Genomic DNA, 22518 nt, shown 5'->3' with positions numbered 1-22518 from the left:
CTTCAGAGTTGGTAAAGCTCTCTTCCCTTGACCTGCTTTCCCGGACTCTATTCATTTCCTCTCTTTATTTCCCGTTTGTTATATGTTTCTCTATGTCTATTTTATCTTGCTTTCTGTTAAATAAAGACTGCTTGTTGTTTTATTTCACTATCTGTTGTCTGCCATGAGTTCTTAAGGGGAGAATTACTTCATAAACATAGGCAATTTGATCCTCTCATTAGCCATTTCCCACAGAACATGTGTCTCCTGACATGCAGTTCAGGTAATACTTCATGCAGATTGTCACCTGTTGGGCTTAGCAGGTGGATCAGGCTCTGTCCCAACTTTCCTGGGCCACTTGCACCATCCGCTGCCCTCCAAAACCCAGCACATTCTAGTAACCTGCCAGAGCATTCCAAATGGAAGGGTATGTCCTTGCTGGGTTATTTAAAGGCCTGCATACTGCCCTTTATTCTCCCACATGTTTTGGCTGGAAGAGGTCAGAGCCAGCTCAGAGAAAGCAAGAGGAAAAGAGGGATCTGGAAAAGCTCATTCCATTCTTGGCCCATTCCTTTTCATCACTCTGTCAGCATGACAGTAGACTCTTAACTATTAAGACAATGACAGAGCAGTAGACTCTCTAGTTGATCATCTCACATTTTGTGACACTGCCTTGGTCATTGCATGCACGCACCACACAGTGACATGCACAAGTCTGTTGTTCAATTCATGGTATTGGTTGCCCATAAAGATTACACAGGCCAGACACTGGTTGTTGCAAGTCCTTTATTAAGAAGTAGCAAACACACATGAGGTCTCACAATAAATAATAAACAAACACAGGAGCACACTTGCATGATAGTTTGGGTGCACTGGCATAAATCTGTTGATTATTTCTTACTCAGAAGACTGGCATCTGTTCATCGCTCCTATGTCCCTTTTTGTAAAGCATGTCCCTATCTCTGCTTGCTGTAGCAAGCAGGATTTGCGATGCATAGTGGGTAGGAGAGGGCTGAACTCAGAAAGGGCTGAGAAGACAGTGGGACAAGACTAACCACTTCAAATCCTGCTTCTTCCACAATTGGGATGAAACAGACATCTGGATTAGAACCTGGAGTCACCATTTTTCATTGAGGATGCTACTTCTTACAAGTAAGGGCAAGGGATCAGAACAAGGCTTAAAGAAGAAAAACGGAGAAATTACTTTTGGTAACATGCCTGGAGCACTCATGGAAGTGACTCAGCATTCCCCTTAAATGTCTGGCAATAACTACACAATTAGTTATTTAGTATGTTTTTATCCCATCCTTCCTCCAAGGTGCTCAAGCCAGCGTACAGTGTTGCCCCACCCTCCAATTTTATTTTCACATTAATCCTGTGAAGTAGGTGAAGCTGAAAGAGGACATGACCAGCCCAAGGTTGTCGTGAGCTTAATGGCAGAGTTAGAGTCTGGGATCTAGTTCTCCTACCCATAGGGTTGGAAAATTCCAGGAGATTTGGTGGTGGAACCTGGGGAGAGTGGGGCTTTGGAAGGGGCCTCAGTTGTTTATAATGCCACGGATTCTACCCTCCAAAGCAGCCATTTTCTCCAGGGGAACTGATCTCTGTGGTCGGGACAGTTGTAATTCTGGGGAATCTCCAGGCCCCACTGGGAGACTTGCCTTGCCTATGCTTTAGCCCATTCTATTATTTCTCTACTTCTCTTCATAACATTTATGATTGTTTCTGTTCTAATTTCATTTATGCATTTTGGGAAATAGTACTTTGTTTAAAATTGCATGTAGCTTTATGCATATTTGAATTTTGTTATTGAACTGCCTTCTATTGAACTGTTTGTGTACATTCATTACACTCAATGACCTTCTGAATACTATTGTTGATATTTATATACAGTGGCTCTTGCCTCCCTTCTTCTCTCCCCCCTGGAGACTGGCAACACTAGAGTTATACCAAATCAGTTCCCTGGAAGCAGAATTCCAAAAGTGCAGTTCTGCAATGTCTCAACTGTTTAAGGGTTGTTCTTTAGCAGTTTTGAGACCCCTGCTCTAAAATGGTAGGCAGCAGCTTAGAAGCCAAAGCCCAGCTGATTTAGCCTAATTCTAAGGGATGGATCATGCCTAGCATAACATCCTACAGCCCTGAAGCATCAGCCAGGCCCCACTATCTCATGCACGAATGGTGCATGCATGGTGGTGGCTGCTTCCTTGTGTTGAATCTCTGTCTACTAGAGTATTACACCTGGGGTTGGGGGTGAGACTCTTTATGGGCAGGTATTCATCACCTCACTCCGTTTCTATTCTGATCCTGCCAGTGGCCAGAGAGTGCCTGGAAATGCCATTTACGTGTGAAAAAGCGGCAGGTGAAGAGACTAAAATCTGTTCTATTTGACTATCAGAAGTCAATGTGGTAAAGGGTATTGGTTTACATACTTTGTGCCGCAAAGTAAATATGTACATATTTTTTTTAATGTATTACTTCTCTAAATAGGATGCCTGACATTCACAATCTTTGGCTGTAATCCTGCACTGAGAAAATTCAAAGAAGATTTACTGCTGTTTTCAGGGGGACTGTACCCTTTGTTTCTTATGTCATCAGAGATGCTTTATCAGATAGATAGCTATTTAACATAAGGTACAGGGAAAGCCAACACCTCACCTCCTAGTCCTAAAGGTATGTTGTTTGCCAGGGGCAAAGATAAAGCATTACAGAGTGGATGCTGAAACGGATGCTTTAGGCTGATCCTGCATTGAGTAGGGGGTTGGACTAGATTAGCGATCCCCAACCTGTGGGCTGCGGACCACATGTGGTCCTTCGACTAACTGGAGGTGGGCCCTGAAGGACACCTTTTCCCCCCACCCCGGCCCTTTACTTCACCCCCCCCCCAGCCCTTTACAACACACTTCATTGTTGTGGCGTGTCTGTATCTTATTTTGAAGGGATGTTTAAACATTACCATAGCGATCAAAGAGCGTTAGGGCAGTGGTTGAGAGTAGAGGAGTAAACTACCCCCCACCCCACCAGGCCTCAGTAAAAGGTGTTGAGTGGTCCCCGGTGATAAAAAGGTTGGGGACCATTGGACTAGATGGCCTGTAAGGTCCCAACTCTACAATTCTATGACCTGCCTAGGTCAACCATATGAGATTTTGGTGTCACTTACTTTTGGCAGTCTTTGTCTTACTTGTTCTGGGCCTGCAAGCTGCATATGCCTGTGCCAGAGAGCAAGCACCTGTTTGACAGCAGGAGCTGTAAGTTCACCCTCAAAACTGGCATGTAAAAGCTTGCATACTAGCCAACTCCCATATAAAATTAGGCGAACATTTGCAGTAGCAACCAATTTTTGCTGCAGCATAAGCATCCCAACCTGACATCCTATATCTCAAAAATGTGAGCGGCCCTTTCCTTGCTTGTTTTTATTTTATATTTTAGAGCACATTTTCTGCCCTGCTTTGTAGTCCTCTGTACCCTGCTTCTGTCTAGTAAGCCCTGACCTTCTATAGTGTTACAGGGAGAGGATAACACTGCAGGGAAGAGCCTACACTCATTCCATATCTCTGTTTATTTGTGTATAGCAGGGGTCCTCAAACTACGGCCTGCGGACCAAATCCGGCCCGCGGACGATTTTTATCCGGCCTGCCGGGTATTTTTCCCTCCAGCCGCCTGTCACTTAGCAGCTGACTCCCTGCAGTGCGCATGTGTGAAATTTGAGCTGCACTCTCTGACTTCCCACCTTTTCTCCGTCTCTTCATTCTTCCTCTCAGTCTCTGGCATGATTGGAGGGATAACGAGTGTGCCTGTGCAAAGCCAGCGGCTGCCTGATCGAGGTTAAAAACAAGCTAGGATTTTTTTTTTACGTTAGGAGAGTCTTTTTTAAAGTTAGGAGAGCCTTTTTTCTTAAGTTGGTTAGTTGGCTTGAGCTTAGAGGGCAACAGGAAAATGAGGTTTGCAAAGCAGCGCAGGGTCTGCAGCGCACAGCGGCTGCCCTAGAAAAACTCTGCTCTTGCAAGGATTTTAATCTTTACCCCCCCCCACCTTCCTGTCGGATCTTTTTTGCCAAGCTCTCCATTGTCAGCCACCTTCCTCTGAAGAGAGACCCGGTCACCCCCCCCCCCCGCATCACATTAAAATAATTAGGATTCTTTTTTTTGCATTAGGAGAGCCTTTTTTTGAAGTTGGTTAATTGGTTGGGGTGGTTTCTAGGTGGGTGGCATCACAATGATAATGCAAATTGTCAGTGCTCAGAGGAAATGAAAATGGTCAGTGCTCAGCATGGGAACTTAATCCAGCTCTGCAGACAGCGAAGGAGTAGGAAACCCAATTTAATTGACAGTAGAAGAAGAAGAGTTGGCTCTTATATGCCGCTTTTCTCTACCTGAAGGAGTCTGAAGCGGCTTACAATCCCCTTCCCTTCCCCACAACAGACACCCTGTGAGGGAGGGGAGGCTGAGAGAGCCCTGAGATTACTGAAGAAGAGTTGGTTCTTCTATGCCGCTTTTCTCTATCCAAAGGAGGCTCAAAGTGGCTTACAGTCGCCTTCCCTTTCCTCTCCCCACAACAGACCCTATGAGGGAGGTGAGGCTGAGAGAGCCCTGAGATTACTGAAGAAGAGTTGGTTCTTATATGCCGCTTTTCTCTACCCGAAGGAGGCTCAAAGTGGCTTACAGTCGCCTTCCCTTTCCTCTCCCCACAACAGACCCTATGAGGGAGGTGAGGCTGAGAGAGCCCTGAGATTACTGAAGGAGAAGAAGAGTTGGTTCTTATATGCTGCTTTTCTCTACCCGAAGGAGGCTCAAAGCGGCTTACAGTCGCCTTCCCTTTCCTCTCCCACAACAGACACCCTGTGAGGGAGATGAGGCTGAGAGAGCCCTGATATTACTGAAGGAGAAGAAGAGCTGGTTCTTATATGCCGCTTTTCTCTACCTGAAGGAGACTCAAAGTGGCTTACAGTCGCCTTCCCTTTCCCCACAACAGACACCCTGTGAGGTGGGTGAGGTTGAGAGAGCCCTGATATTACTGCTTGGTCATAACAGCTTTATCAGTGCTGTGGCAAGCCCAAGGTCACCCAGCTGGCTGCACGTGGGGCAGTGCAGAATTGAACCTGGCACGCCAGATTAGAAGTCCGCACTCCTAACCACTACACCAAACTGCATTTATATTCTGATTGCTATTCAGTTGCGTATGATGTTGTATGCTGTGTGCTGTGTAAGCCCTGGTTCACACTGTTGTGATCTCTGAGCAGTGCGAGTTCAGCCATGTGCTTGTATGGCTGAACTCACATTAAATCTCAGGAACCATGCGCTCAAAATGGGAACCACCTTTGGCAGCACTTATGTCTGTGAACAGACTTTTTCCAGAATGAAACATCTGAAATCTCCAACCAGATCTAGACTAACTGATGCACACTTGCATCACTTGTCATGACTAGCAGTGACAAATATGGAACCGGACATTGACCATCTCATTAGCCAAAAGCAGGCCCATAGTTCCCATTAAAATACTGGCAAGTTTGTTGATTTAACTTTACTTGTTCTTCATTTTAAATATTGTATTTGTTCCCGTTTTGTTTTGTTTTTACTTCAAAATAAGATATGTGCAGTATACATAGGAAATTGTTCAGTTTTTTTTTTTAAACTATAGTCCGGCCCTCCAATGGTCTGAGGGACAGTGAACTGGCCCCCTGTTTTAAAAGTTTGAGGACCCCTGGTGTATAGTATAGTCAGGAGATCCTAAGATTGTCTGGCTGCTAGGCAAGAGATGCTCGGGGGTGGTTGCCATTGCCCGCCCTCTCATCATGACCCTGCTATTCCTTAGAGATCCCCCTTCCAAGGGCTAGCCAGGCCCGGCCCTGCTTAGCTTCTGAGATCAGGTGGGATTATGCTTGCCTGGGCTATCCAGGTCATGGGCCATCTCTCTAACGGGACACACACTATTCTCATGTTGCATACTGCACAGAATTCTGCTTCCACACGTACACAAGCACACAGAGTGTCGGCAGCTACTTCATCTCCTTCCTATTATATCTTCACTTCTCTTCTATTTTATGGTTTGCAACAAGGTAAATTCAAGTGGCACACTGAATAGGAGATCCTCTTATCATAGGGTTGACTCATTACATGCAGCAGAAGCAACATCATGAGATTCTGTTCCAGTTTTAGTGCTCTGTAGCCGTAAATCTGCCTCTTGCTGTATGAGAGCTGATCCACTGGAAGTAAGAAGCAAGAAGTTGTCCAGAAGCCCACCTTTGGAGAGAATGAAAACAAACTGCAAAATGCACCCCCCCCCCTCCATAAAGCTGCTCTCAAAGCATAGGTGTCTGCTAAGAGTACTTTGGATTCATTAGTCCAAATGAGGTAGCTGAGCCATCTAGTGGCCAACCCATGACTCTGCATATAAAGGGATGGAAATGATGAGACTAGAGAAGATGTCGTAGTAGGCATCTGGTTGCTGTGGGTCATGGTCTAGTAGTTTTAGACCTTGATGTGTGTGTGGCTGGCATCTTCAAAGGCAGAACATGGCAAGATGTGCCAAGGTGTGAAGTGTGTGAACATTGTTGGGCATTTTATTTACTTCTCGGTGTGTGTGTGTGTGTGTAACCCCTTTTCTGTCTTACCTGGGAGTCTACCAGGGGATGGACTGGAACTAGGAAGCATTTTTCCTGAGTTTAGATGGAGCTCATTAGCAAGTACATTAGGAAGTGTTTTTCTGTGTCTGGATAAAAAATATGCAAGGTCTGTTGTGTGCATGATTCAAATGAATATAATGAATATTTTAGGGGGGGCATCGGAGGAGACATGTATTTAGCATAGTTAGATTAGGAACGTCCTGATACTTTTTCAAAGTATCCTGATTGGCTCAGTTAGAGACTTCCTGCTCCTATGAACACACTTTCTCACTGCTTGCTTCCAGTACTCAACAAACAGACTGAATGAACAGAAGAGTTAGATTGCTAGGACTCTCTCTCTCTCCTCTCTCTGTACAAAGTTTGTTTCTCTTCACTGTAACACTGTTTTATTTTCAGTGCTTTGATCCTCTTAGCTTATTGAAATTCTGCTCTAACACCTGAACATTTGTCCACCATTTAAAAATATTTGGGTTATTTCTAATAAAAATACATACTATAAAACTAGTATTTTTGTAATTTTTCTATGGCCCAACACAGCTGCCTACTCTGTTTCTCCTCTTCCCTTCACTTTTTAGAACTAAAGCAAAGTAAAACAAAAATAAATTAAAAAGTGCATGTATTTCTCTTATAAAATCATGTATTAGCACTTCCATGCTTGAGAGGAAAGGCAGGGGACAGAAGGGCAAAGTCTCCAGCAATTGATTATCTAGTCGCCCATTATTCTCTTAATGTGGATATATTTATTGTACGCAAAATGTTTTCCATGTGATTCAATCTCAAGTGAATGCAAACAAAACCAAATTGCTGTTTTCCCCTATTTATCCGGAATCTGTTAACCATTTTCATTATGCTGTATGTTAATTTACTGTCACACTCTACCTATAAGTTTGAATGTGAGGGATGTTTTGGTACCTTCTTTATGCCAGAATGAAGACACTGTTAATTTTCAAACACATCCCTGACATTCCACAGGAACTGTTCATGCCCAAACATCCATTTTTCAAGTACACTGATGGTGCCAACCTAAAAAAACTGAGCACAGCTAGCAGCCTCACAGCGACATTCCTTCCCATTTTCCGTAAAAGGACAGACATACCAATCTGCTCACTTCCTGGCCTCACCACCTGCCTTTTCCCTTACTGTATGACCAGTCCCTGTGGGGAGGGGGAATGAAGAGGACAGCTCAGGGGAAGCAGGCCTGATTTCTGGAAGCGAACATTTTCTTGCTGTTACGTCTGCTGACCTGGAAGAGGCCATGCCGGCAAGCTCCACCCAGGTGTCTGTGGATTGGGCACTGCTACCAGATAGCTGGAAGGCACGTAGCCCTTCTGTCCATTCACCTCTACTAGGCTCCACTCTTTGCTCCCCTTCTTATCATGGGGCTCCAAGACAGTCACGGGCTCGCCTGGTGTCAAGCTGATCTCATGGTTGCTTCTGGCTGTGAATGCGTAGCCAGCCACCACCTGAGGAATGCAGGGAAATTCAGTTATGAATACACAACAACATCAAAGAATAAGTGACTCAAACTGACTGTAGAATTTAGGGTTTCCAAAATCCCAGATCCCCTGACTTTCGATGCACTATCAGAATGAAAGCTGGGTTTCCTCTCTGTGTGGTGGAGCTTCAGTACAGAAGCAGATTAGCAGCAGCTGAATCAGACATTCAAAATGTGAATATATACATATCTGAAAAATCCCACTTTTCTTGGCACAGCATTTTCATGGCATTTCCATACATCATTAAAAGTAGCGTTAGAACAGCTGAGTGGCGTAATGCTACATATAATCACGCCAGCTGGGCCCCTCCTCATCTTTTTTGCTGTCTTGCTCTTCTCTGCTGCCATTTTGTACTTCTCCCCCACCACAAGTGCTACTGGAAATGGTGGAAGAGAGCAACGTGATTTATATGCAACCCTCTTCTGCCTGTCAGTCAAGCCAGGCAGCCAATCTCCTTTCTCCATGCTTTAAAGGGCCTGCAATACCTGCTATTTTTTTTTTTAAATCAATAGTTCTCCATTGAAATACCTATGCATCTAAGTGCTTCTTTATTGCCACCACTTATGGAATCACAAATCTTCTTTCTTTTAAAAATAAATCTCATTCCTGAATGGGGGGGGGGAAGCTTAGAGAGGCATGCTTTTTGCTACAACTGTGGGGGAAATTCTTGCTTAACCGTGTCTGAGGTCTCAGGATTTGCCAATCTAATTGAGCAAAACCATCCTTTCTTTAGAAAAGCCCCTTGAGAGAAATAGTCAAGTTTGCCTACAGAAAAGGCATGATTGAAGTAAAGTTCATGCTGCAAATTTGCACAACAGTACAGGAAGTCTCATTGCCCTCTGCCCATATAAAACCCATCTTATGCCTAGGGAAATAGAGGAAAGAAAAATTACAGTGTGGTCTACACCAATGAAAAACAATAGACTTAGGGGGGGGGGAATACATCTGCACAGGATTGCACTGTTAATGGATGATGCTTCTTTCCTGTACTCACCTTGAAAGATGTGGTAATGAAGTTGATGGATGGGCTGGGAGTTTCAGGAGAATTGTAAAAATGACATCTCCTCTCAGCCCCATCATTTGGAGCCAATGTCTCCATCTTGGCCTTTGGGTTTTGGATGAAATGATATGGCTGAACTTTCCAAGGTGGGATGTAGCCTCTTGGCCCTGTGTGGCACAGAGGCAGTCATGGTCATAATGAACACCACAAACAGCCTTGTCCTTTCTGTTGATTAACTTGATTAACTTGTGTGAACATGTGGATGATTGGGGCCTCTCCTCTCATAGAATAACAGAGTTGGAAGGGACCTCCTGGGTCATCTAGTCCAACCTCCTGCACTATGCAGGACACTCACAACCCTATCGCTCATCCACTGTAACCTGCCACCCCCTTGAACCTTCACAGGATCAGTCTCTCCGTCAGATGACAAACCGCTCTAACTGTCAGGAACTTCTTCGGGATGTTTAGATGGAATTTATTTTGAATTAATGGTTCTGGTCCATCCCTCTGGGGCAAGAGAGAACAAATGTGCTCCATCCTCTTTATGGCAGCCTTTTAAATACTTGATGGTTATCAAACCCCCTCTCAGTCATCTCCTCTCCAGGCTAAACTGACTAAGCTCCCCCAACCTTTCTTCATACGTCTTGTTCTCCAAACCCCTCACCATCTTTGTTGCCCTTCTTTGGACATACTCCATCCCTCTACAACTGTCTATATCCCTCTGCAACTGTGGTGCCCCAAACTGAACGCAGTACTCCAAGTGAGGCCGAACCAGATCAGAGTTAATTGGTACAATCACCTCCCGTGATCTGGACACGATACACTGTTCGATACAGCTCCAAATCCCATTTGCCTTTTTAGCCACTGAATCACACTGACAAGTCTCCCCCATCCTATATTGGTGTACATGGTTTTTCTTACCTAAATGCAGAACTTTACATTCAACCAGTTATCAATCCACCTAACAGAATTAGGACCCATACTGTATTTTACCAACTTGTTAACAAAAATATCATGTGGAACCTTATCAAAAGCTTTACTGAAATCCAGATAAACAGCATTCCCCTGATCCAGCAAGGTAGTCACTTTCTCGAAAAAAGAGATAAGGTAAGTCTAACATGACTTGTTCTTGTGAAAACTGTGCTGAGTCTTAGCTCTCTGTTCTAGCTGTTCAAGGACTGACTGTTTGATGATTTCTTACAAAATGTTGCCAGCTACAGTTGTCAGCGGTTGATAGCTACCCGGATCCTCCTTTTTCCCTTTTTTGAAGATGGGGACAACATTCACCCGCCTCTAATCATCTGGCACCTCACCTATTCTCCAAGAAGTATCAAAAATAATAGACAGTACTTCAAATGAGGCCAAACCAGAGCAGAGTAAATGCTAAAAGTAACAGAATGCAGTAACAGAATGCAGTAAGGAGGGCATTGGAGGGGGCAGGGCATAGGGAGCCAGAGAATAGGAGCAAGAAGTCCTCCTCATTGCCCTGTCCACTGGTAAAAGCAGGGTAGAAGGGAAGCTGGAAGCTCCTTCTCCCCTCTGGCAGCCCTCCCTTGCCTCGCAAGGCAGGTGAGCTCCCCCAGTGAATGCCTGACTGGAAACCCAGCACAGGTCAGGCACATTGAGTAGGCATTCCTGGATTAATGTACTTTGAGAGGCATCAGGACCGTGCTAAGTTGCCATGGCTCATGCAAACCAAACTCCACCTATGATATCAAAGGAAAAGAGTTAGTGGGAGTCATATCGCTTAGAATACCTCCAGCATCCACCAGCCATCGGTTACTGTTGCCTTTGGTGTCCGTGTCATGAAGGAGAGCCACAATCTGCCCTCTCTGAAGAGTCAGGTCCATCTCTTTGCTGCCACTGATATTGCTTGTTACCTGGTACAGCTTGTCTGGTCCATGCTTATTTACAAGCAAAAGGACCCTCCTTTCCTCTGCCGGGCTGAGAGGCTGGGGAAGCACAAACAAAAGTAGGTTGGAATGGGGAGATCTCTTGCAAAATATGGTCTCACTGTCATGGTGTAGTTTTGTTGCTTTGGACAACTGGAAGATGGGTCAATAGCAAGCCACTGCTCTGCCATAGCTAAATTATCCCATGATAACGGGAAAATTTTGTTTGCAAATCAAACAGATGATTGATCATAAATTGAATTAAATAATTAATCTGTGCAATTAAACTGAAAGGGAAAGGTATGTTCCATATTGGTGATATTTGAATTGATGTAACTGTCACATGATACAGGAAAGCATTTAAAAATTAGGTACTGGAAAACATTTAAAAATTAGGTATCTTTCTGATCAATTATTTACAACTTCTGCCACTTGCAAAGAGAGAAAATCTACAGAGATCCTCTGGGCTGGCCATGGCTGCAGAATCCCAGGGCCATTCCGCACCCAGAAAATGAAAGGGTTACCTCTTGCAGATGCTTTTTTTTTTTTACATTTTACTTCAGGGGTCATCAACCCCCGGTCCGCGGCCCGGTGGCGGGCCGCAAAGGCCACGGTACCGGGCTGCCGCCAGCCACGCCTGCCTTCCCAGCCGGCAGAGAGAAGGAAGGGAAGAGGCAGGCGCAGCTGCTGGCATGGCGGTGACGCAAATGCGCATGCGTGCTGTTGCCGCGCATGCGTATTAGCACCCCCTAGTGGAGAAAACGCGCACGTGCAGTTGCCGCACATGTGCGTTAGCGCCACCTGGTGGCAAAACACGCATGCGCTGCAATTGCGCATGCGCATTTTCGCAGCACCTGGGCCGTCGGCTCTTCCCTCACTCCGGAAGCGGTCCCTGACCTGAGAAAGGTTGGGGACCGCTATTTTACTTGATGTCATCAGCATTCAGCATTCCAGCAGCAAACTGGCAGCTACATCCTCCATTTTAAAGCGCCAGCTGGGGAATCCACAAAACTGGATTCCCCCAGCCTTGTAGCATGAGTGGGAGGAGAGCAACAAGCAACCTTTAGCAAAATGATTGTGCGTAACCAAAGTGGCCAGAAGTAGCGTGATCTCCGTCCCACCCTCATGCCCACCTCCCTTTCCCTTCTCCCTGGAATGGGGTTTTTGTTTTGTAGCAAGCTGCCTGGAGCAATGAATATGAGTTGCTTAAGCAAGGCAGAGAAAAAGAAATTCCACCCACCAGTTGCCGCACAAAGTATGCCTCTCAACCACCCCCCCCCCCAAAAAAAATCAGGAAAAAAATACTTTTATTATTATTATTATTTTTAGATTTATTTCCCACCTCTCCCGACAGGCTCAAGGCGGGTCACAACAACTAACCCCATTAAAATTCCCATTAAAACATCAATCTACTAACATGACGGCTAAAAATCCTATCCCTCCCCCAATTATCAAAGACGTGAAAAGGATGGGGGAGTAGCGTACACTCCAACTCCTGGGGGGGGGAGCGAGACCCCAGCCTCAACCATAGACCTGGTAGAAGAGCTCCGTTTTACAGGCCCTGCAGAAAGCTGACAAATCCCGCTGGGCCCGCAGATCACCCGGGAGCTCATTCCACCAGGTAGGGGCCAGGACCGAAAAGGCCCTGGCCCTGGTCGAGGCTAGGTGCGCTTCCTTCAGGCCGGGGATGACCAACAGGTTCTCACCTGCAGAGCGTAAGGCCCTGCAGGGGGCATAGAGCGGTAGGCGGTCCCTCAGGTATGTGGGTCCCAACCCGCGTATGGCCTTGAAGGTTAAAACCAAAACCTTGAACCGGATCCGGGCAGCTATTGGCAGCCAATGCAGCTGCCTCAGCACCGGCTGGATGTGGGCCCTCCAAGATGTTCCAGTGAGGACCCTGGCAGCTGCATTTTGCACCAGCTGTAGTTTCCGAGTCAGGGACAAGGGTAGGCCTGCGTAGAGCGAGTTACAGAAATCTATTCTGGAGTTGACTGTCGCATGGATCACAGTGGCCAAGTGGTCAGGGGACAGGTAGGGCGCTAGTAGCCGGGCCTGGCTAAGATAGAAAAATGCCTGGCCCGCTACTCTCTTGACCTGAGCCTCCATAGTCAGGGAGGCATCAATGGTCACACCCAAATTCCTAGCTTGGGGCATGATGGTAAGTTGCACCCCTGCTAGGGTGGGTAGACGTGCTGCCTGTTCCCGCCCCCTTCCCCCCAGCCACAGGACCTCCGTCTTGGAGGGGTTGAGTTTCAGGCGACTCTGCTCGAACCCATTCAGACACTGCTTCCAAACATCTGGCAAATGGTTCCGGGGGAGAGTCCGGGTGGCCGTCCATTAGGAGATAGAGCTGGGTGTCATCAGCGAACTGATGGCAACCCAGCCCAAAGCTCAGTACCAGCTGGGCCAGAGGGTGCATAAAGATGTTAAACAATGTGGGGGAGAGGACCGCACTCTGAGGGATCCCGCAAGGGAGTCTATAGGGCCGCGAGAACTCTTCCCCCACAGCAACCCTCTGGGTCTGGGTCTGGTTCTGGAGGAAGGACCGTATCCAGCACAAGGCTGTGCCCCGTATCCCCGTACTGGCCAGGCGATGGACCAACAGTTCGTGGTCCACGATGTCAAAGGCCGCCGATAGGTCTAAAAGGACCAACACAGCTGACCCGCCTCTATCCAGCTGGCGACGGAGGTCATCCAGGAGGGTGACCAAAACCGTCTCCACCCCATGGCCAGGGCGGAAGCCAGACTGATATGGATTGAGTGCCGAAGTTTAGAATCATAGAAGAATCATAGAATCATAGAGTTGGAAGGGGCCATACAGGCCATCTAGTCCAACCCCCTTCTCAACTCAGGATCAGCCCTAAGCATCCTAAAGCAAGAATGCCAGGAGCTGGTCCACTGCAGCCCTCTCCACCACCTTGCCCAGGAACGCTAAGTGCGCCACTGGGCAGTAGTTAGCAGGGTCCAGCGGGTCCAGCGATGGTTTCTTCAGGAGAGGGCGGACCACCACCTCCTTGAGCCGCTCAGGAAACTCTCCCATACTCAGGGAGGAGTTGATGATCTCTGAGCTGGGCTCCTATCTTCTGGCCACCTCCCTTGAGGAGCCAAGAAGGACAGGGGTCGAAGGGGCAGGCGGTCGTCCTGACCGAACCTAGCAACTTGTCCACTTCAGAAGAAGAGAGCCGCCTGAAGCCATCAAACCTCACTACCAACGGCGGCCAACAGGTCTCCAGTTCATTCACTGTATTAATTGTGACGGGAAGTTCGTGGCAGAGTGACAAGACTTTATCCGCAAAATGGCTCGCAAATGCCTCGCAGCCGATTTCCAATTGTCTAATATTTTGGCGCCCCTCAAGGGCGGTGAGTAATTGGGCCTGGCGAAAGCTTGCGGACGTGATTTCCGTGGCAAAAAACTCATGTTTAGCCACTTTCACCGCCATCTCATATGCCCTCATAAGCGTACGATATGTTCTTTTAGCCTCATCACAAGTCTTCCGCCACACTCGCTCCAGTCATCTCACTTCCCTTTTCTTCTCCCAGAGCACACCCGTGTACCAGGGGGCCTGTTTGAGTCGAGGGCAGATAGGATGTTTAAGGGCGATCTCATCTATGGCAGCCGTCAGGCGGGACTGCCAGTCCCCCACCATGGCCACAAGTGAGTCACCAGGAGAGGATTGTTGGGAGGATTAAAAAGGGCTGCTCCTCACCAGAGGCGCGAGCCGAGAGACAAAGGGCTCTTGGCCTGGGGTTCTTGGCCGAGCAATTAGAATCAGTAGATTATATCAGTAGATTATATTTCCCTAGTACTTCCACTGCCTAGACATTACAATGGACCTCCAGGACACTCATCCCATCATCTGCAGTGAGTGTGACATGATTGCCTTCCTCCCAGAAGACAAGATGGACTACAGCTGCCCCAAGTGTAAGCTGGTAAGACTTTTGGAGGAAAAGATTAGGGGACTAGAAAACAGAATTATTACTCTGACCCAAAGTAAGAAAGGGGAGGAGTTCATAGTCCAGAGCTCTGCAACTTGGAATAAAGACAATAGAACCAGTCCTGAAGAGGATAAGGAGATTGACCACAATAGGGAGCCTCTGCAGGCAGTTCAGAAAAAGACTGAATGGCGAAGGGCGAGACAGTTCTCGGGGCCTTTGGAGCTCCAGAATAGATTTCAGGCCCTTGCAGAGGAGGTGCAAGGGTCAACAAGGGAAGAGGTCCCAAAACAAACTCTAAGACAAAGGGAAGAGGCCACGGGGACAGAAGGAAATGGAGTTGAGAAGAAAAATAAAAGGAGAGTACTGGTAATTGGAGACTCCCTGCTAAGAGGAATGGATCGCCATGTGACTGGGCCCGACCCCCTAACCCGAGAGGTGTGTTGCTTGCCAGGGGCGAAAATTAAAGATGTTTCAGAAAGGCTGCCCAAACTCCTCAAATCTACGGATCACTACCCATTTGTGATGGTCCATGTGGGAACGAATGACATGTCCCTGAATACCATCGCTCCTATTAAAAAAGACTATCAAGATCTGGGGAGGAAGCTCAAGCAAATGGGGGCACAAGTGGTATTCTCTTCAATCTTGCCTGTCAAGGGAAGAGGAATGCGTCGGGAGAGGAAGATAATGGAGGTGAATCACTGGCTGCGTAGTTGGTGCCGGCAGGAGAGATTTGGTTTCTGGGACCATGGGATAGGCTTTCTTGAGGAAGGTCTACTAGCACCTGATGGACTGCACTTATCGAAACTGGGGAAGAATGTGTTTGGCAGGAACCTGGGGAGATTCATCAGGAGAGCTTTAAACTAAAGCCACTAGGGGAAGGAGACGATCAACATAGGGAGTGTATGGAAGGAAAACGATCGGAGGCAGCCCAACCGGCAAGGCCAGCTCATAGGGAACCAAAAGTAAAAGGATTCAGATGTCTTTATACTAACGCCCGAAGCATGGGCAATAAAAAGGAAGAGCTGGAACTTCTCATGCTGATGGAAAGGTATGATCTAGTAGGCATCACAGAAACTTGGTGGAATGATTCTCATGACTGGAATGTAATGGTGGATGGATATGAACTGCTCAGAAAAAACAGAATAGATCGAAGAGGTGGAGGAGTGGCACTGTATGTGAGGAAAGGGCTTACCTGTCAGGAAATTCTAGTGAAGGAGAGCATATCTACAGTGGAAAGCATCTGGGTGAAAATAAGCGAGGGGAAAACAAACAGTGTGGTGGTTGGTGTCTGCTACTGACCGCCTGACCAACGAGAGGATGTGGATGCTGCACTTTGTGAGCAGCTTGAGAAAATATCGAAGCCGCAGGACCTTGTCATCATGGGTGACTTCAATTTCCCAGATGTGTGCTGGGAAACAAACTCTGCGAAGCGTCCTCAGTCATGCAACTTTCTGACCTGCCTGGCTGACAATTTCATTTCTCAAATGGTAGATGAACCCACAGGAGGTTCAGCCATACTGGACTTAATACGGACCAACAGGCAAGAGTTGGTGGATGAGGTGAAGGAGGTGGGGACCCTAGGGGGAAGTGACCATGTCCTCATAGAATTCCTTTTGAGATGGGGAGCCAAGGAAGTTTGTAGCCAGATGCGGATGTTGGATTTTCGTAGGGCAAACTTTAATAAACTCAGAGACATGATGAGTGTCATACCATGGACGAGAATGCTGGAAGGGAAGGGAGCATGTGAAGGGTGGGCGCTACTCTAACAGGAGCTATTGCATGCTCAATCAATGACTATCCCAGAAAGACGAAAACACTGCAGGAGCTCTAAGAAGCCTATTTGGATGAACAGAGAACTTCAAGAGGAACTAAGAAAGAAAAGGAAAATGTTCAGGAAATGGAGAGAAGGACAGAGCTCTAAAGAAGAGTACCTACAGGTTACTAGGCACTGTAGATCAATCATAAGAAAGGCCAAAGCTGAGAGTGAGCTAAGATTGGACAGGGAAGCCCATTGTAACAAGAAAAGATTTTTCAGTTATGGGAGGACTGGCAAATACTCCGGAAGATAGAGACAGAGTTCAACGAGATCTGAACACAATGGAAAAATGGGCAAATGAGAACAAGATGCAATTTAATAAAGATAAGTGTAAAGTTCTGCATCTGGGTCAGAAAAATGAAAAGCATGCCTACTGGATGGGGGATATGCTTCTAGGTAGCACTGTGTGTGAACGAGACCTTGGGGTACTTGTGGATTGTAAACTAAACATGAGCAGGCAGTGTGATGCAGCGGTAAAAAAGGCAAATGCCATTTTGGGCTGTATCAACAGAGGCATCACATCAAAATCACAAGATGTCATAGTCCCATTGTATACGGCACTGGTCAGACCACACCTGGAATACTGTGTGCAGTTCTGGAGGCCTCACTTCAAGAAGGACGTCGATAAAATTGAAAGGGTACAGAGGAGAGCGACGAAGATGATCTGGGGCCAAGGGACCAAGCCCTATGAAGATAGGTTGAGGGACTTGGGAATGTTCAGCCTGGAGAAAAGGAGGTTGAGAGGGGACATGATAGCCCTCTTTAAGTATTTGAAAGGTTGTCACTTGGAGGAGGGCAGGATGCTGTTTCTGCTGGCTGCAGAGGAGAGGACACGCAGTAATGGGTTTAAACTTCAAGTACAACGATTTAGGCTAGATATCAGGAAAAAGTTTTTCACAGTCAGAGTAGTTCAGCAGTGGAATAGGCTGCCTAAGGAGGTGGTGAGCTCCCCCTCACTGGCAGTCTTCAAGCAAAGGTTGGATACACACTTTTCTTGGATGCTTTAGGATGCTTAGGGCTGATCCTGCATTGACCAGGGGGTTGGACTAGATGGCCTGTATGGCCCCTTCCAACTCTATGATTCTATGATTCTATGATTCTATGAGACATCAGGTCCCGCCGAGCATTCTGGAAACCGAGCGGATCCATGAGTCTCCGCGGGCGGGCAAAAATACGCCCGCCACCCAACTGGGGAGGGGGTGGTATCTCGAGCCGGGCCCGCAGGGCATAGTGGTCTGACCACGGCACAGCCAAAGCTGTATCCAGATCCATCTCTATCCCGATGCCAAAAATCAAGTTGAGCGTGTGGCCGGTGTGATGGGTGGGCCCAGCAATAAATTGCGAGAGCCCCAGTGTCACCATGGATGACACCAAGTCCCCGCCAAGTCCTGAAGAGGGCGCGTCCGCGTGGATGTTGAAGTCACCCAGGATTAGAAGCCTGGGGAACTGCAACGCCCAGGCGGCCGCCGCCTCCAGCAGGCGGGGCAGGACATCTGGCGGGGCATTGGGCGGGCAATATACCAGCCAGATAGCCAAGCTCTCGACTGAGCCCAACCCAATACCGACACACTCCACCCCACCGACTTCTCGCCCCGGGAGAGCCCCGTAGGAGAGAACCTCCTGGACCAAGATTGCCACTCCCCTTCCTCTCTTGTGGGTCCGGGATTGGTGAAGAATGGAGTAACCTGCTGGGGCCAGTTCTCTCAAGGCCACATCCTCTCCATCTCTCAGCCAGGTCTCCGTTATGCACGCAAGGTCAGCCTTCAACTCTGCAAAGAAGTGTTTTTGTGGATCTTCAAGCCTCATAATTCCAAAACGGGGTGGCATTAAACTATGCACTATATGCATGTATGATTAGATGCACAGGCATAGCAATGGAGAAGTTTTACTTAAAAAAAAGATTGCTTTCCCTTTAAAGCTAGGAGAAAGCTGATTGGCTGGCTGCCTGCCATGATTGACAGGCAGGGGGAGACTCTCTGCAGCCATTTTAATCAGCCATGCGGAGTGTCTGAAAGCAGGAAAAAGTGAGAGAAGAAGCCGAGAGAGCGAGGAGGTGAGAAATGGCGGGGGGCGTGAGTTTTAATAGTGTTAAGCAATTGCACTGACTTAATGCTATGTTTTTAGAAGTACAGAATGGCCTCCAGTGTTAAGTCCTTTTCAGCCACTAATTCTGCAGCAAGCAAGCATTGCAAGGGATACAAACACCTTTTACCAAGGAAGCACTATGGCCACAGATGGCAGTGGTACATGTGACAGTCTGGTGCCTGGGCCACAACATTCAAATTGCACCCCCCCCCCAAAAAAAAAAAAAAAAAAAAACACCAGCTGGGTGTGTCTTCCATCTTGGGATATTTCTGCAGCACTGGAATATCAATATTCTGTCAGTGAAAAAAAAGTTAGTGACTCTCTCTTGAGTGCTGTGGGGCATAAGGTTATTCAAGTGTCATAGAAATCTATTAGACAGTGCCAATGATATCCCTGGAGATAAGTCACATACTTTCCCCCTCCATGGGTCATCTAGCCATCCTCCTGAGTGACAGGATCTGAAGAGGAAGCAACCTGTAGCAGTTCCTGTGGGCATATTACCTGCACAACTGGAGTTGGCATAACACTCTCAAATTTCTGGGCAATGGAATAAAGCTGATTTTCCGCCTGGCTTAAGGTGTCTTTCACCATCTTCCAGAAATCAGCTTTAGGGAGGTGCTTGTGTGGCAGCTGTCAAGAAACAAATGACACATTTGAGAGAATATAAGGGGGGAAAGACTGGAAACGTGGTAAAAAGATTTATGGTGTAAAGGTACTATTGACTACAATAGTTGCGGTAGTTTTCTAATCTAGAGTCCACTGCATGCCGGCTATGATCATATCCCCAAGGAAAAGACCCAAGGCTCCACAGAGAGAAGTGGAAGAACAACAGTATTTCTTTATGAGAGTCAAGCAATGTGACCATTATTATGACAGGGCAAAGAGGGCCTTTCTATTTCAGGAGCATTGTCTCCGGAGGGGGGAAGCATCTCTGTACTCTTATGGACCTCTCATGAGGCGAGCTGCTGAGGGTGGAGGGAAGATGACAGATTGTTCATGGTGGCTGCAGTCCAAACTGGAAAAGATGTGAGAGATTTGCAATTAGGAACATTGTTGTGTGTGTGTGCGTGTTTTAAAAGCTAATTAGCAGCCCCAACTTGGCAGCTATAAAGATTAGGACTGGGTCACTGGTGTTTAACTTATTCGTTCCTTGCCTCTTCCATAACTTATATGGCCCTTGATACCACAGTAATTAATTCTGCAGGGGTGGGGGGAAGACAAGTACAAGCTCCACAGCTATCTTCCCCCCTTCCACATCCAGATAAATGTTGCTTTAGAAGAGTAATTTAAATTGCAGAAGAAGCACTGGAATAAAAAAGTAAATACCCAACCTCATTTTGCAATATGCAAGATTTGCAGTATGCATAATTGAGCAGAATATAAAGGGTGTCCTGCAGGGGGCACCGGAGGAGATGGGTATTTAGCATAGATAGGATATAGGATGATTTAGGAATCCTGATGATTTTCAAACTATCTCCTTAGTGTCCTGACTGGTTCAACAGGAGATTTCCTGCTTTATGAGCACACTTCCTCCCTGCTTGCCTCCAAATAAGCAGTTGAACAACAGAAGAATGAATGCAGCTAGCTAGCTAGTTAGGTCTCCATCTCTCTCTTTCTATAAATAGTGGTTTCTCTTCTGAATAAAAACTATTTTATTCTTTAAACAGCCCAGTGCTTCACCCTCTCTGCATATTAACTTTGCCAACACCCCACCCCCAATAATCCTTCTCTAGTCTTCAAAGCATATGAGTGAGGTTATGTATGGATCTCTTGATGGGTTCAATTTTCCTGGTAACCACTTTCTTGGGCAAAGATGGGACAGGCTTTGCTCCTCTCCCAGCAATGGTATTAACCAAGCAAATGTTGCAATCCCATGATGGGTTTTGTTTCTAAGGAACTGGTATAACAGATATAATAACCTTATAAGATACCTTGCCTTTCCCAACAGCTGTGGGGTCCCAAACCTGGAAGATAATGTGCTTAACTGTTCACATTAGCAATAATAAATCCACATGAAAGTTCCAATCCACTGACGATGTGATCTACCATGCGATCTGATGCAAACTTGCCCTACTGATTTAAAAAGTCTGCATCTGGAGCAACTGTGCCATGTATCTTTTACCTGGGCTATCTCTCCGTCTGCCTCTTGAAGAACTTGCTTGGCCAGATCCCTCTGAAGAACCACAAAAGTATGCAGGATCTTCTCTATCCACTTCTGGGCCACAAGATTGAACACAGGAAGCTCAGACACCAGCAAGGAATTAATTGCTAGATAGGTATTCATGGCAGCATCCTCCTCATATGTCACACTGCCTGTCTCATTTCTCTTCTCCTCGAGTTCCTCGTAGTCCAGCAGTTTGTCTAAGCGTTTCCTGATAAGTGACTGAGGCCCCTTCAGTGTTTCTGACAAATTGCACAGTGGCAGATACACCAGGCATTGCAGGCGTTTCTTCTGTAAAGGAGAAAAATTACACACACACCTGAAATATGACTGTTTTGCATTGTGCTAGGAGTACAGCAGATCAGAAGAGGGGTTTTATTTTTGTGGGAGGGGGGGGTAAGACATTGCCTTTTCCTCTCCATGTCCATATGCCACCCCAAGCAGGAAAAGGCTGGATCTGAGGAAATTCTTTTTGGAGAGCAGAAGAGAAACTTGATTTGGGTATATCAGTCACCAGGTTGTTATACAACCAAACAACTGGGCCTGAAGGAAACCTTGCAAATATTCAAAGCCTTACTTTACAGCAATAAGCATCAAAGCAAAATTTCAGTGTTCTTCAATCAAGGAATTGTAAGGGCATTTCTGCACATCAGTAAAAATAGCGTTATGCCAGCTAAATGGCGTAGCACTAAATATTATCATGCCTCCCAGCCCCTCCTCACCTTTTTGCTATCTTGCTTTAGTCTGCCGCCTTTTCGCACTTCTCACCCTCCACATCGGCTGCTGGAAATGGTGGAAGAGATCATTGTGCTTTATGCACTACTCTCTTCTGCCTGTCAATCAATCCAGACACCAAATCCCCTTTCTCCATGTTTTAAAGGTCCTGCAATACCTGCTCATTTTTTTTAAATTCATACTTCTCAGTTTAAACACCTATGCATCTAATCATCTAACCAGTCCAAAGATCCAGCAAGTGAGTTCACTCAAGTAAACTTCAAATTCAGAATCAAACCTGCTGGAGATAACAGGCCTAAAGTGAGAAGAGTGTCCATCTGTTAATGGAAGTCATTTCTTACAGGGTCCTGGAAGACACCAGTAACCTTTCCAATTCCTTTCCATGCAATGTCAGATGCACGGGATCTGCCATCCTTCTCCTCCCGGCTGAGCTGGTCCTTCCCCTCCAGGGCACTGGAAGCCCATTGTCACCCAAGAGGGAGCCCCAACCAAGCCTGTGGGTGAGCCTGCGCCGGGCTCCCCAATCCAGCTCTGCGCACCTCTTACTTGGCTGCTTAATTTGTCCTTCATGCTGGACTCTTTGACACTTCCTGGCTTACCAGGAGACCAGCCATTGGGCTCTCTGCTCAGTTGGCCACTCTTCTCCCCTGCGAGAGAGAAGAGCCATCGAATGAGCAGAGAGCTGAGCTGGAGGCGCAGGAAGTTGGTGGCGAGGGAGGTGGGTGCGAGGGCAAGATGAGGTAGGTGCCTTTAGTGCATTTTAGCCTCCATAACTTCCCTCTGTTGGTGGCCTACTGGT

At 46.9% G+C, this 22518-nt stretch overlaps 1 protein-coding gene across 2 annotated transcripts in view; it reads right to left on the bottom strand.

Moving 5' to 3' along the window:
- Positions 1–751: 751 nt before the first annotated feature.
- Positions 752–22518, bottom strand: part of ARHGEF37 (Rho guanine nucleotide exchange factor 37) — a 102470-nt gene continuing 80703 nt past the window's right edge. For both annotated transcript variants that reach the window (XM_077327094.1, XM_077327093.1), the window contains exons 9-13: positions 20946–21275; positions 19325–19453; positions 10851–11046; positions 9089–9261; positions 752–8061 (exon numbers count right to left, since the gene is read on the bottom strand). In XM_077327094.1, coding sequence (XP_077183209.1) covers positions 7828–8061; positions 9089–9261; positions 10851–11046; positions 19325–19453; positions 20946–21275 — 1062 coding nt within the window. In that variant the 3' untranslated portion in view covers positions 752–7827. The remainder of the gene's footprint in view (positions 8062–9088; positions 9262–10850; positions 11047–19324; positions 19454–20945; positions 21276–22518) is intronic.

Source organism: Paroedura picta, chromosome 3, assembly GCF_049243985.1.
Source record: "Paroedura picta isolate Pp20150507F chromosome 3, Ppicta_v3.0, whole genome shotgun sequence".
Taxonomy (NCBI): domain Eukaryota; kingdom Metazoa; phylum Chordata; class Lepidosauria; order Squamata; family Gekkonidae; genus Paroedura; species Paroedura picta.
The sequence above is the reverse complement of the archived record's forward strand: the minus strand, read 5'-3'. Positions and strand labels throughout refer to the sequence as shown.